At 40.5% G+C, this 16707-nt stretch overlaps 1 protein-coding gene and 1 pseudogene across 1 annotated transcript; one reads left to right on the forward strand and one right to left on the reverse strand.

Moving 5' to 3' along the window:
- Positions 1-2: 2 nt before the first annotated feature.
- Positions 3-16072, reverse strand: LOC114458172 (disintegrin and metalloproteinase domain-containing protein 17-like). The gene is made up of 18 exons (XM_028440467.1): positions 15834-16072; positions 9645-9777; positions 9224-9357; positions 9070-9158; positions 8839-8992; positions 8658-8779; positions 8503-8589; positions 7939-8049; positions 5623-5767; positions 2378-2469; positions 2151-2303; positions 1877-2076; positions 1704-1807; positions 1496-1630; positions 1069-1196; positions 826-993; positions 700-756; positions 3-498 (listed from the first exon to the last, which is right to left on the reverse strand). Exons 1-18 carry the CDS (start codon positions 15931-15933, stop codon positions 211-213), a joined length of 2400 nt encoding a protein of 799 aa, XP_028296268.1. The 5' UTR covers positions 15934-16072; the 3' UTR covers positions 3-210.
- Positions 3614-3730, forward strand: LOC114458333 (uncharacterized; annotated as a pseudogene).
- Positions 16073-16707: the final 635 nt, after the last annotated feature.

Genomic DNA, 16707 nt, shown 5'->3' on the forward strand with positions numbered 1-16707 from the left:
TATTCATGATTTGGTCCTTGAACACATCACAGCGTGAGGCGTTCAGGGAACTCATTAACAAACAACTTTATTTCTGTCAAACACCACAGAGGAACAAAAGGCACACAGTGAACGTTTAGCTGCACCTGATTTGGTAATTTGACCCCAGCTTCATCAGCCTGAAGGGCCTCTATGTACAAAGCTGTGAGGCGTTCAAGGCCCGCGTGGCACTCAGCACTGCGTCTCTTTACTTTCCATATTACGTCTGAACAGCTCCGCCCTCCCGCCGTCCTCCGTCAGGTCCTCAAAAGAGCGCTGTGTTATCCCCGCTACCTGAGGGTGTCTGAACGCTTCGTGGTGGGCGGAGCCATAGCAGTCCTCCATTATAGTGGCCATAGGGGCGGGACCAGGTGAAGAGAAACGCAGCGGTGCGAGCGAATTTGTCGAAGCGAGGGGTAAGGACGGAGGTTTGAAGATACGCATGGACGCAGAGTCTAGACTGCTGAGCAGCTCGGCATTCTGGGAACAAACAACGTAAACAAAGACACTCGTTAGAGGTGAACAAACACTTGTGAAAGAGGTGAACAAACACTCGTTAACTAAGGCGTAAACAAACACACTTATAAACAAACGCTTGTAAACAAAGATGTAAACAAACACACTCGTTAACAGACGTAAACAAACAGGTGAAAAGAGTAAACAAAGCAGCGTGTGGCTCACGCTGGAGAAGAACAGACTCTTGGTCGTCTCTTCGTAGCGCTGGTCCAGTTTCTTATCCTGGAAACACAATCAAGCTGTCACAATAAGAGCCTCCTTTCACAGTAAGAGCGTGGTAAAGCTACCCACCACACAGCTGACGAGCACGCTGAGAGGAACCCAGAGGAGGAGAGAGAAGAACAGCACGGACCCCACCACGTTATCAGACAGGAACTTAGTGAAGGTGTTGATGTCCAACGTGTCAATGAAATCCCACAAACGCTCCACGAAGTCTTGGACCTGCTTCATACACTTCCCCTGGTACACACACACACACACTCTCACCACACCCTGACCCCTGACCTCCGACCCCTACAGATGTGTGAGTCTCACCGCTCCGTCACAGAATCCCACCGTACACGGTTTTCCTTTCCTCAGGAACAGGAAGTTTCCCCCATCGTCCACGTAGGGAGCACACACGCCGCCGTCGTCACGGCAACAAACCTTACAGGAGTCTGAGTCTGAGGAGGCGTTCAGAGACACTGGTAAACTACTACTGTCTGATGTCAGTAGTTGTTTAAAGGTAGACGCCGGTAGTTGTTTATATCAGTAGTTGCCTATAGGTAGTTGTCAGTAGTTTATAGGTAGTTGTCTGAAGGTAGTTGTCAGTAGATGTCTATAGGTAGTTGTTTATAGGTAGTTGTCAGATGTCAGTATTTGTCAGTAATTGTCTATAGCTAGTTGACAGTAGTTGTTTAAAAGTGGTTGTCTGTTGGTAGTTGTCAGTGGTTGTCTGTAGGTAGTTGTCAGTAGTTCCTACCATTGCAGGCACAGGGCTCCAGGTGCAGCACAGCCTCACAGAAGGGAACACAGGCTCCGCCCACACACTGACCGCTGTCCAAACACTGTCTGTGGTCCTCAGCGTCCCCAGGAGGAGGACACTCACTGCTGTTTCCTGTCTCACACACACGCACTTCCTGTTAGGGCATGTCTTCAGGGCTCTGATTGGACGAGCAGGATCAGCTGACCTGTGCAGTAGGAGGGACCTTTACAGGTGGCGTTGATTGGTTCCTGACAGACACGCCCTACAGACGCAAACTGACACGCCCTGCAGCACGCACTGTTCCTATCACTACACACATGCACACAAACACACATATCAGTTACTGACACAGTAATACTGTCAGTAGTCTGTCAGTACCTGCACTGTGCTCCAGGCCTCAGCCTACAGTCAGGTGAGCAGCAGGGATCAGAGGAGCTGAGGATCAGACCAGGATCACATTCTTCTCCTTCCTCTACCTGAGAGTTCCCACACACGTTAATGTTCCTGTGTCTGAAACAGGACAAAGCTTTGGAACGGAGACGCTTCACCACAGAACGACGACTGCAGGCTGAGAACAGCTGGGGGGGGCACAGGCTTCACAATAAGAGCTCAGCTACACTTCCTAATAAGGGTGTTTTATTGTGAAGGGCACCTTGTTGTTGGCATGGTCCCCGCTCACAGCGATGGGGTACATCACGTACTTCCCCCCCTGCTCGTCTCTGGGGGCGCAGTACGCCACGTTGTCTGGGTCGTGCTCCGCCCCAAAGTTATGACCCAGCTCATGGGTGGTCACCAGGTAGGCCTCCTGTGGTTACCATGGAAACCAGGTCAGAAAGGGCGGGGACAGAAGCAGGAACAGGAAGTGTGTCAGAGGCTCACCTGGGTGAGGATGGTCTTCCCATAGTTCTTAGTGCTGGTCAGTCCAGTGTTATAGTAGATCAGACCAGTAGGACTGGAGGGGGAGGGGTGGGCTGTGGACACACCCCCACCACCATCGTCATCATCATCATCTAGGCCTGGGCTGATAATCAATAAATCAATCAACCGAACGGTAAATGAAAATGAACTCGGTATATTTCCATATTCATACGTATTTGGCGGCGCCTGTCGGCTGCAGAGGCTAATGTTAGCAACAGATCAGTTCTAATCATTTCTCAGTGAACCTGCAGTGTAATTACTCTTAAATAGTATTCCACCGCCAGGCAAACTTAGATTTAGGTAAATTAAACTTCTATAGTCCGGTAGATGAGGCAGCCCTGGACTTACTACGTAGCTTCAGATTGCTACGCCGGCTACACCCAGCGACCTGTGAGGCAGCGGAGTCTCGTACAAGCGAAGTCTCGTACCAGCGGTGTGAGACGTAAACGGTGTGATCAGAAGCAGGAGCGGGTATGCCGAGCGAGGCTAGCAACCAAGCTAAGTCTAAGTATTTAGTTTTCCTCGTCTTGAGCCTCCAAACAGACTGGATGATAAGAGGGTTCACCCTCAGCACCTCCATGTTTGTTCTATAGCAGAATAAACAGAGTAAACTACAAACTATTTGGTCCTTTCTGTTTGGTTTAAGACTGAATGAAAACAGAACAGAATGAAACAGGAGGGGGCGGGGCCACTAGCATTGTTGTTTACAAAGGTTCTAACTGGATTAGAAATGTTACCTGTTAAGGAATGAACAACTACGTACAGTGTAGCATAAAAGTATTTATTCAGCCACCAATTGTACAAGTTCTCCCACTTAAATAGATGAAAACTGTAATTTACATCATAGATAAACCTCAACTATGAGACACAATGAGAAAAAAAATCACATTTTATGATTTTTAATGAATTATTTGGTAAATTCCTCAGTAAAATAAGTAGTTGGTCATCTACAAACAAGCCAGATTTGTGCCTCTCACAGACCTGTAACTTCTTCTTTAAGAGGCTCCTCCTCCACTCGTTACCTGTATTAATGGAACCTGTTTGAACTGGTTATCAGTATAAAACACACCTGTCCACAACCTCAAACAGTCACACTCCAAACTCCACTATGGCCAAGACCAAAGAGCTGTCAAAGGACACCAGAAACTAAACTGTAGACCTGCACCAGGCTGGGTAGAGTGAGTCTAATAGGTAAACACATGTGGCCACACCAGCCTGTCATTGCCTGATCTCGTTAGATCTCGGAAGCTAAGCAGGTCTGGGCCTGGTTAGTAGTTGGATGGAGACCACTGAGAATTCCAGGTGCCACAGTGGGGTGGCAGTCACCCAGTGGTATCTGTCATTGTGTCCTTGGGCAAGGCACTTCACCTACATTGCCTAGTATGAATGTAGTGTGTGAGTGAGTGTTGGTGGTGGTCGGAGGGGCCGATGGTTCACTATGGCAGCCTTGCTTCCATCAGTCTGCCCCAGGGCAGCTGTGGCTACAATAATAGTTTACCACCACTAAGTGTGGAGTGAAAGAATAATGCCTTAATTCTGTAAAGTGACTCTGAGTGTCTATGATAAAGTGTTATATAAAACTGATGCATTATTATTATTATTAACAGCTTGGTGTGAAGAAATCAACTGTGGGAGCAATTATTAGAAAATGGAAGACATACAAGACACTGATAATCTCCCTCCATCTGGGGCTCCAAGATCTCATCCCGTGGGGTCAAAATGATCACAAGGTGAGCAAAAATCCCAGAACCACACGGGGGGACCTAGTGAATGACCTGCAGAGAGCTGGGACCAAAGTAACAAAGACTACCATCAGTAACACACTACGCCACCAGGGACTCAAATCCTGCAGTACCAGACGTGTCCTCCTGATTAAACCACTACATGTCCAGGCCCGTCTGAAGTTTGATAGAGAACATTTAGATGATCCAGAAGAGGATTGGGTGAAGGTCATATGGTCAGATGAAACCTAAATAGAACTTTTTGGTAAAAACTCAACTAGTTGTGTTTGGAGGAGAAAGAACACCATACCTACTGTAAAGCATGGGGGTGGTAACATCATGCTTTGGGGCTGTTTCTCTCCAAAGGGACCAGGACGACTGATCCATGTAAAGGAAAGAATGAATGGGGACATGTAGCGTGAGATTTAGAGTGAAAACCTCCTTCTATCAACAAGGACATTGAAGATGAAACATAGCTGGTCTTTCAGCACAACAATGATCACAAACACATCGCCCTGGCAACAAAGGAGTGGCTTCTTAAGAAGCATTTTAAGGTCCTGGAGTGGCCTAGCCAGTTTCCAGATCTCAACCCTATAGAAAATCTTTGGAGGGAGTTGAAAGTCCGTGTTGCCTAGCGACAGCCCCAAAACATCACTGTTCTAGAGGAGATCTACATGGAGGAATGGACCAACATACCAGCAACAGTGTGGGAAAACCTTTGACCTCTGTCATTGTCAACAAAGGGTACATTACAAAGTATTGAGATCAACTTTTGTTATTGACCAAATACTTATTTTACACCATAATTTACCAATTAATTCATTAAAAATCCTACAATGTGATTTTCTGGATTTTTCTTCTCATGTTGTCTCATAGTTGAGGTTTATCTATGATGTAAATTACAGACCTCATCGTTTTAGGTGGAGAACTTGTACAATTGGTGGCTGAATAATACTTTTTTCCCCACTGTACCTCTGTACCTCAATGTTTATTATTTATTATAAGTGCAATTGAGTTTTTAGAGAGAGAGAGAGAGAGAGAGAGAGAGAGAGAGAGAGAGAGAGAGAGAGAGAGAGACGTGATAAACCATGTGTGGTTTTACATTTGAGGTGTTTTTTTTTTCTTAACAGAGACAAAGTTTATTTTATTGTTTTTGTTTGTGATATTTATTAAAGTGCAATTTTTTGCAAACAGAGACTGAGTCTATTTTATTTTAATTGTTTGTTTTATTTGTTGAAAATACTTCTTAACATTACAATTACAATGATAAAAATACTAATGAGAAATACAAGTTGATTGTATTTGCATTATTATATGTTATTATATTAGTGTTTAATTTAGTCTAAAAAAAAAACGACAATATCGTTTATCTGCATTAATTTGTGGGACAATGTATCGTTCAGCAAAATGTGTTATCGGCCCAGGCCTATCATCATCATCATCATCATCATCATCATCATCATCCTCCTCTGTGTGACCTCTGACCTTTGGAACAGAGTCCTCCTGGTATGTCCGACTTCAGAGGAGCAACGTTAGCCAGCCCCAGCGTTCCCTGGTCAAAGTCCTGGTACGTGAAGAGATGAGCCAGACACACGTTGGACGCCTTCTGCACCACGTCCATGCTGAACTGCTGCAATTCACCATTTACACACACACGTTTACAGAGCCGGCTGTGAACACACCGCACACACACACACGTTTACAGAGCCGGCTGTGAACGCACCGCACACACACGTTTACAGAGCCGGCTGTGAACACACCGCACACACACACACGTTTACAGAGCCGGCTGTGAACGCACCGCACACACACGTTTACAGAGCCGGCTGTGAACACACCGCACACACACTGTAGGAACCCTGGTCGATGGTCAAAAGGCGGTAAAAACACTGTCGCACGTTTGGAATTTTATTACACTTTTATGACTCAAAAACAGACGATGGAAAAATGGACCAAGGAACATTTCTTCAAATCCCAGCCATTCTTCCTGCAGACTTTTTGCTGACACCCATCCTCCCCAAAGAACAGACACCCCACAGAGATAACAGGGATGTAACCTGACACCCTACACCAGAGACATCCTCTTCAACATGAAGATTAAAAAGGAAGAAATAAAAATAAAACCTATACACCATCTGATGCTTTAAAGGCAGAACTGTGATTTAAACGAATTTCAGACATGGGACCTCGATTTTAACCATTTGTCTACAGGAAAGAGACTCATCGTGTGCCTCCATCTGACACATTTAAGCACTAATGCATCACATTTCAAGGGTTTATAACTTCATATTCCATGATCATTGATCAAAAGTGTATTTGTCCTCCTTTGTTATGCTTAAAGCTAGAAATAATTCAAATCAGTCATTTAAGGGATAATCAATTGAAAGTCACTTTTCAAGGGTTCATTAATTGGCACACACCCATGCTCCATTTTAGACCTAACATGGTAACACCCTATCTAGTTTTATGACTCTTTGTTTAAGAAGCACATGTGGGATAGCCCCACCATTTTGTCTTCTTTACAGGAAAGTTAAGCCTCCCGCTTCTTTCTGCCAACCAATCAGGTTTCACTCATTCCCACACTGCAGATGTGTTTTGACCAATCAGATAACCTCTTGACATGTTTATAAAAGGCCTCGCTCCCCCTCTTACCTCTCTCTTACGTCTCTCTCTTACGTCTCTCTCTTACCTCTCTCTAGTCCTCCTCTTTGCATCTGACTTAACAGTTAGATGTTATTCAGTTTAGTGATGCTGAATTTTTGAGATATTGATTGAACTTCTCTCCAGTCAGGAAGTGTCTACCAGCCATTCCCACAATGACTAACTTTAAGTTTTATCTCCATTTTTTAAATTAACCAAGCAGTTTTTAATTTTGGAGCAAATCAATTTTTATAGCCTCCCATGAGTAAGCTTTAACGAACTCTAGCATCTTTGATTGGAGAACATGTTAGTTAAACTACCCATCGACGTCCAGGAGTGGTGCCGTGTAGGAGAACCAGAACCCCAGCCAGGCCGACAGTATCCCGCGGGCCCGTACAGTGAATGAGCGGAAAACGTCTTCGGAAAAACGCAGGAAAAGCTTTTTCCCCACACACTGCTGGTTACGCAGAAGGAGCTGTCATCATCACGCCTGTTCAAAGGAGGGTAAAACTGCACGCACACACAATTCTGGCAAAAAGGTGGTTTTTAACTTAACAAATTCTCTCAATCGAAAATTCTAGATTCATAGTCCATATTTTTCATTTTGGTAAAGTTTTATTAATTTCATTACTTTAACTTTCCATTTTCCTTCTTCCTCCTCAGAGCATTAGGAAATCACTATAAATCCCAAATTCACGTAAACATCTAAAACACTCAGAATGTTTAGATACCATACAGCTGTGTTAAAATGTACATTTTGTGTGATATCAATGAGTCAAAATAACTGTGAATAATTGTGAAACTGCCTAATCTATCATCGTGGTAATAGCCTGTAAAATAAACATGTACATATTGTAAACGCTGTGTTTTTATTGACATTTAAACCTTTATTAAACCTCTATTCTGACGTCAAGAACCCACCACAAAAACAGGGAACTGTAACAATTAATTAAAATAAAGTGATCTAGGACACTTAAAACTCAATTCTAGATGGCACCTCTGGCAACGAACATATTAAAATTTAATAATTAATATTTTTGAATATTAATCATCCTTTGTTCCCCTACAACACACACGTTTACAGAGCCGGCTGTGAACGCACTGCACACATCACTCAGACCTTCACAATAAAAGCACTCAGTGTGTCAACATCACTCAGACCTCCAGCAGCTTCCTGACATCCCACACGTCTCGGCCAATCACTGGACTGCCCTCCATGTTGAAGTGGGCATGGCCTGGCTCCACGGGGGTGGGTCTCTTCTCAATAATGATCTAAGGAGTCAAAAACTTAATGAGTGCCAGTACCCAATCCTTTCAGATCCTTTCAACACATGCATAGACTTCACTTCCTTCTCTCCAGTCCTTAAGAAAGAGCTGCTGGGACGTGATAGTACACATGTAAATATGTCACTGTTTTGTGTTGTTTTTAATTGTAATTAAAAAAAAACAATGCACAACATTAACAATCAAAATCCAAACAGAAAATAAAATAAAAAACTAAAGAAATCAAAATTGACTAAAAACACACATTTTTAACTACTGTTAAATATGAGAGTTTCAACTTTTTAAAAAGTAAACAAACTGCTGTAAACTAGTCTGATTAGGTGTAGACGCAGCACATGAAAGGATTGGGTAGGGACATCACCCTGTCCTCACAGCGTTAACAGCTCTTTAGCTAACAAGGCGGGATCATACACAGGCCCCGCCCACAGGAAGTGGCCTCACCTGCTGGATCTGAACGCCGTACCCACTGAACTCCTGGTCCCACGACGTGTTCCTGTAGATGTCATCCACTCGGTCGATCAGCTCTATCTGCACACAGGAGGGCGGGGCTCAGTGGTGTGTGGGCGGGGCTTGTAGTGTATAGGTGGGGATTATACCAGGTAGTTGAGTGTGGTGCTCTCCTCCTGGCGTCCCATGTGTGTGAAGAAGCGATGGTCGGCCACCAGCAGCAGAGGACACGTGTTCCTGAGGTGGTCCCTCACGCCACGGCGCCGCCGCCCTGAGGAACCTTCACAATAAGAGCTGTCCTTTCACACTAAAAGAACTGTGTGCACTGACCTTCCTCCTCCTCCTCAGGGAGGCTGTGACCGGGGTCAGAGGTCACGTAACCACACACAGATGGCTGCTGCAGGCGGCTGATGTTCCTCACGTCCTCAGAGCGGTACACCAGCAAACGGCCATCAGGGGGCGTGGCCACAAACCTCCACAGAGGCTGAGACACACACAAAAACATAGAGACACAGTGAGCATGCTCAGAGCCCCCCCCCCACCACCACCACCACCCCACACCTCGATGGTGAACTCTTCGTGGTGGGTCATGATGTGAGCAGAGAAGTCGTCTCCGTCCATGTGAGCCTGAACTCTGGAATGTTCCTCACCTGGAGGAGAAGGAGCCTAAGGTTAAAGGCTTTTATTTTGAAAGCAGCAGCTTCCTGTAACTCACCGATCACATGTCCAGTGAAGAAGGCGTGTGTGTTGACAGGAAGGCGTCGCTCCTCTCCATCCTGGTCCCTGACCAACGCTATGAAGTCATCAGTGAACAGATGGTCATTGGTTCTCAGATACAGCCTGAAGCTCCTGGAACAGGTCATTAATTATAATTAATATGATTAAATAATAGTAATAATTATTATTACTTTTATTAATAACAGAAATAATTATAATTATAATTATTGGACTGTGTTTTAACCACATTCTGTCAATTTCCACGTTCAACTATAAATTCCATTTTCATTGGTCGATTCTGTGATTCTGCTAACATGGATTTTATAAGGCCCTACATAAGCTCCTGGAACAGGTAATTGATCATTATTATTACTATTAATATTAATAATAATAATAATAATAATAATATCAGTGTGTACCTGTACGTTGTGTCAAAGCTCAGCATCTTCTCCAGATGAGTCTGTGTTCTAACGTCTCGACGATGAACAGAATGAGAACGAACGCTGGATATAGAGACCACATCAAAGCTCTGCAACACAGACCTCAGGGACTCTACACACACACACACACACACACACACACACACATATATATATATAATCACACAATACACACACACACATATATATATAATCACACAATACACACACACACATATATATATATAATCACACAATACACACATATATATATTACACACACACACACACACATATATATATATATAATCACACACACACACACACACACATATATATAATTACACATTACACACACACACACACACACATATATATAATTACACATTACACACACACACACACATATATATAATTACACATTACACACACACACACACATATATATAATTACACATTACACACACACATATATATAATTACACATTACACACACACACATATATATAATTACACATTACACACACACACACACACACACACATATATATATATAATCACACATTACACACACACACACACACACACATATATATATATAATCACACATTACACACACACACACACACACACACATATATATATATATTACACACACACACATATATATATAATCACACATTACACACACACACATATATATAATCACACATTACACACACACACACACACATATATAATTACACATTACACACACACACACACATATATATAATTACACATTACACACACACACACACATATATATAATTACACATTACACACACACACACACACACATATATATAATTACACATTACACACACACACACACACACACATATATATAATTACACATTACACACACACACACACACACACATATATATATATAATCACACATTACACACACACACACACACACACACATATATATATATAATCACACATTACACACACACACACACACACACACATATATATATATATTACACACACACACATATATATATAATCACACATTACACACACACACACACACACACATATATATATAATCACACATTACACACACACACACACACACATATATATAAAAACACACATTACACACACACACACACATATATATATTACAAATCACACAATTACACACACATACAACACACACACATATAATAGAATCACACATTACAACACACACACACACACACACACACCACACACACCTAATATATAATTATATAAATCAACACATTACACAACACACACTATAATATTTAATCCACACATTACACACACATCACACACACACACATATATATATATAATCACACATTACACACACACACACACACACACATATATATTACACACACACACACATATATATATAATCACACATTACACACACACATGTATATAACGTGTTGATCTATAACATTAGAAACATGTTATATAGTGTTTGGTAGCTCACACTGAGCTGTATGTGTGTTAATATGTTCACTGTAACACAAGCTCCCACTAATTAATGAATTATTAAATACCTATTTAAATGGATAATCAATAAGCCTTTTCACACTCTCGTACTGGTTCAGTTCTACCGCATTAGGTCAAAGGTTAGTAATAATAATAATAATACATTTTATTCATAGGTTTATTGAAGTTCTCAGATATCATTCCTGGTAGAGTCCTAATCCTCCCTCTGGAGGGATTTGATCAGTGTTCTCAGTAGAACCAGGTTTATGGTTTAAACCTGCTACAGCTAAGCCGTCTCTGACCACGCCCCCTTTCACCATTTCACCAAACTCTTCTCAGCTCAGCCAATCAGCTGACAGTGTTTAGATTAATTACACGTTCTCATCAGACCCACTAGATCGATCACAGATTTAATGATTAGAGAGTGACGGAGCATGTGCTGCAGCTTTTATGATGAATGAGAAGCCAATAGGAACCAATGCTGAGACCAACAGGATGTGACATCATCTGTTACTGAGCAGTGAAAATAAATGACGGACACGTTAAAAAAAAAAAGACAAACTGTGGTTTGAACATTTTAAAAGTAGTAAATGTTAAATAATGTGTGATTTAGTTCATTTATCATAGTGTAAGTAGAGCAAAAACAGTCTGTGGAGTTTTACCAACACTTGTAAATGTTATTGAAATCCATGAAAGTGATAAAGTTCTTTTAATTTGAAACACCTTCATTGATAAACAAAGTAACAGGTTGATTTGATCAGATTATTGATCAGATTATTGATCAGATCAATGATCTGATTATTGTAATGTGACTGAGTCACAGTTAAAATCTCTCTCCTTCATCATCATCATCATCATCATCATCATCACTGTAAAGTGTGACAGAGTTACTGTATATGATGTAGATATGATGTAATAACGCGTCCACAGAACGTCCTGCTTTAATACAGAGGGATGTTTACAGTGAAACACAACTATTAACTTCTATAATACACAGTTTTAAATATAAATACTTTAAAGTGACCTGAGCCTCATTAACATATGTGTGGGAACAGTTTGTGTTCCATCCTCATCTACATACAGAAACATTACAACAGGGTAGGCAACACAGGCAACTGCCTAGGGCCCCGAGCTGAAGGGGCCCCTGAGGGATGACTGACAGTCAATATCAATGACATCATAATGTAACTGCTTTGAGACGCTGCAGTGACAGAACATGGGGTCCTTTCTGAGTAGTCACTGTTAGTTACTAGTAGGGACCCCAACAGACGCAGATATCAGTGACACAACCTGAAACCCACATTACAGTGATACGTAGGGAACCCCCCTAATGGGCCCCACTACTACCGTCCCTGTATCAACGTGCTGATGTTATCAAACACAGATAAATAAAGCAGACATATCATGAAAAGAAGAATAAAACAAGAAGAAGATGAAAATAAAAAGGTGATAGTGTCAGTGAGAATGTGTAGATACTGTATGTGTTACATTATTAAATAGTTTGTCTATAACTCCCAGTCATCCACCAGCACCAGAAAAGTTCACTGTATATTTAAGTCTGTGTAAAGTAAATTCAGCCATTTTCTTCTAAACACATTCATAAAGTGTGTTTATATGTATTTATTAATTATTCATATTTAACAGTGTGATTAACAACAAACTTCTGTGTTATGATAAACTTAGAGCACATATTTATTCTGACTTTACACTAATTTTAACAGCTTTATGTTAAGAAGTATTCCAGTTTTGCTGACACATCATAAGTTACTAATGGCTGTGTACATACTGTACATTCATAGACACACAATAAGTTCATCCTTTGCTGTTAATGATATTTTCTACCAGAATAAAGTGTTTGTTGTTAAATGATCAAACTGATAAATCCATAAATGTTCTGCTATAGCATAAATGTTACATTAAATAAAATGTTAACATGAAACATTAAAGTTGTTACTGTAAATTAATGTTCATTCATTATTCCATACATATCTCATATGTTTAGTGTTTGTGAAACATGTACATTTATTTACTTTACTTTATGTAAACAAACCAAATACATTGTGTTTTGTTAAAGTTTTTTGGACCATCACCATGACAACAACACCAACATCAACATCATCAGCAGCAGCAGCAGCAGCATTAATATTATTATTATTATTATTATTATTATTATTATTATCAGCAGCAGCAGACCTCTCTACATGAACGTAGGAACTTATTTAGTTTAACTTTTTAAAATACATTTTAAAATTTTAAACATATCATGATCTATCTGATTTCATATGACAACACACATATTTGTCTTAAACAATTGTTTCTTATACTATTTTCTTTCTAACAATATCAACCTCAGATGATGAGGGGTCTAGAAGAAGAAGAGTAGGACATGATGGTACCTTCATGTAGCACAACATCCCATCACCACCTCATCACCAGAACAGAAGGTAAATAAATAATATCAGATGATCCTGTGCTGAGGCTAAAAACTATCAATGACAATAATCTGTGTTTAATTATGAGAAAAGAATAAATTACAAACATGAACTTCTACAAAGTTCAGAAACTCACCTCAGAGATTCATTAAAGAAAATTACACAATATAATGTTTATGGTTAGTGTACTCTAACTTTATACTTCAAATCCTTGTTTTTTTGCTTGGTTACATTTATATCAACTTAATATTTTGCACATTTCAGTTGTGTTTGTTTTTCTGGCATTTACTGTATATATTGTGTGTTAAGTTTGCATTTAGTTTAGATAGTTATGTTATTTATTTTATATGTTAATTATTTAATAAAGTATTTATTTACAGATTCGTCATCCTGGACTTCATTCATCATCATTCTGGGGCTGGGAGACCCCATAGTCCTTCTGGCCTAGGGCCCCCAGGGGGTCTAGAAACACCCCTGTCTGCATATGACAGCATGTTTCACTCTGTAGTGGATCAAACTGTGACTTTACGTTGGACATAAAATAGTTGAATCACTGTGACCAACGTGGACAGAAGTCTGTGTCTGTCACAGTTTTAATTAATCACACAGCAGCAGCTGAGTGATCACAGCTGCTGCTGCACGACGTACGAGTCTGTGTGGCTTCAAATGTAACTACGTCCATATTTCTAGTGTAATATAATGTTTCACCTTATGGGGGCGCTGCACTTATTCCAGGGTTAGAAGAAGATAAGAGGAAAAGGACTTAAACACACCGGAGAATGTGCATAAAGCCAGATTTGAATGGGAACGCCCACATTTCAGGGAGGCTCCACCCACAGTGTGTAACTGTGATGAAGACGTGCAGTGACTGACTTAAGAACAGGAGGAGAATAGCATACAGACAGAAACAGCACCACTGTGTGGTTTTTAGACGTACACACATGGTAGAATAGAACCCATAGTGAACAGCAGGAGCAGCAGTGGTTCTGTTGGATGCTGTTGGATGTCACATCCAACACTGTAGATGCTGCAGGTACAGGTGAGCTGTGAACATCTCTTAAAGTGATAGTGTATCTTTGTCATTGGGAGCCTTAGTGCTCCGCCCTGTCCCTGAAGCCCCTCCCACAGCTTTCTCATTATTAATATCTGATCAATAAATAAACACATTTATACGTGTGGTAAACAGAGGTGATGATACACACGTATATATTATATATTATTACTGATGGTTTAAACACACTGTGATATCATTAATAATACGCTACACATTAAACATGTAATAATGATTATATCATCATTTGTATGGATTTAAAATCATATTAAAACATTTATCATCATATTATGTTTAATTTATTTTTAAAATACCGTATTAAAGTAGTATTTATAAAATAAAGTATAACATAAGTCTTTTATAGATATTTATTGAGTGTTTTAAATCATCACTAAATGACTTCTTTATTAATGATGACGTGGTTTATTAAGAGTGACTCAGCAGATTAAACCTGGTCAGGAGCAGGTTTGACACACGGACTGTGTTACTATGGTAACCAAGGTGTTTTCTCATTGATGAAACCACTGTTCTAGTTAGAACCAGGCTTAACAAAGCCAGACTCTCAGATTAAACCTGGATTTAACCCTGAACTCTGCAGACCCAGGTAGTCTGTGTTTTATTCATCAGGGGTCACCTGTGTGGAAGTAAGAGGACTGCTTTAGCTTCCATCAGTTTTTAAAAGTGCTCAGATCGGCATCAGTGCTAAACTTTGGCCCCTCCCCCAGTCTGAATATGTGTAATATTAATTATATAATGACTATTAAATAACATTATAAACATTGTTAGGTTGGAAACATCAACAGAGTGAACGAGCTTGTTTACGTTTACATCCCTCTGACCTATGACCCCTGCAGGTCGCGCATGCGCACTTCCAAGGTGTGAAAAGGCTTATTAACTATGTAACAAATTAACTAACGAACTAAATAACTATCCATAGAACGAACTAACTAACTAACTAACTGACTGACTGACTAACTAGCTAGCTAGCTAACTGACTGACTAACTAGCTAGCTAGCTAACTGACTGACTGACTAACTAGCTAGCTAGCTAACTGACTGACTGACTAAATAGCTAGCTAGCTAACTGACTGACTGACTAAATAGCTAGCTAGCTAACTGACTGACTGACTAACTAGCTAGCTAGCTAACTGACTGACTAACTAGCTAGCTAACTAAGCCCGTCACTCACGGAGCTCCTCCGGTGCTTCCGGTGGTACTTCCGGTGGCAGATTGGCGCCGCTGAGCACCGTGAGCACGCTCACAGCGCAGAGCAGAAGGAGCGTTGTCATGGTTACAGCACCGGGTCACCGGGTCACCTCTCCAACACCAAACCGAACCGAAAAACTGAAGGAGGGGCTGCTTAACCGGGGCGGAGAGGGCGGTGCCCCGGCCTTCACAATAAGAGCACGAGGTGTCACGGTCTGAGTTTACCTCGTACTGAGATAGATTACAGGCATGCGCACTACCGGAAAATGAATTTTTTGCTAGTTCCGTTTTGCTACTTCCGCCGTGCTGAGATTGAAAAATTCAATGTCAAAGTTAATATTATTTGACGAGTGCTGAAATATATAATATATGTATGTATTTCTTTATTTTATTTATTTCTTTATTTTTATTTTTTTAATCATTTGTCGTTTTTTTTTTTTTTTTTAATCGATGGTCGACTGTTGTGATGTTTTAAGCATTTTTTTAAAAAAACAACAATCTGTGTGCGTGGCTAATCCAGCACGGGTACATTCTCAGTACCTAGCAGTCACGTATTGAGAATGTAAGAGAATCTCAGTTCGGAGGTAAACTCAGACCCACCTGGAGACACCGAACCTTCAAAATAAAACAGATTTAAAGCCGGAAAATCATTAATTGAATGTGATTTTAAACAGAATGAAAGAATATTGATTAAAAAAGGACATATTTAATAAGAATAAGAATGCATAGGGCATCACAAAAATATATGAAATAAAAACAGATGTATGAATGTATAAAAATAAAGAAATGTTTTTCATTCAATCATTTATTTATTCATTATTTTGTTGACTCATTTAATAATCAATAAACCCATTAAT

Source organism: Gouania willdenowi (assembly GCF_900634775.1).
Source record: "Gouania willdenowi chromosome 24 unlocalized genomic scaffold, fGouWil2.1 scaffold_320_arrow_ctg1, whole genome shotgun sequence".
Taxonomy (NCBI): Eukaryota; Metazoa; Chordata; class Actinopteri; order Blenniiformes; family Gobiesocidae; genus Gouania; species Gouania willdenowi.

What these genes read in the sequence shown, in the direction of transcription:
- LOC114458172 (XM_028440467.1), bottom strand. Translation starts at nt 15,933, where the DNA reads ATGACAACGCTCCTTCTGCTCTGCGCTGTGAGCGTGCTCACGGTGCTC. An exon ending in CTTCACTGGACATGTGATCG is followed by an intron (nt 9,159 to 9,223) that starts GTGAGTTACAGG and finishes CTTCTCCTCCAG; the next exon opens with GTGAGGAACATTCCAGAGTT. An exon ending in TGGGATTCTGTGACGGAGCG is followed by an intron (nt 994 to 1,068) that starts GTGAGACTCACA and finishes TGTGTGTACCAG; the next exon opens with GGGAAGTGTATGAAGCAGGT.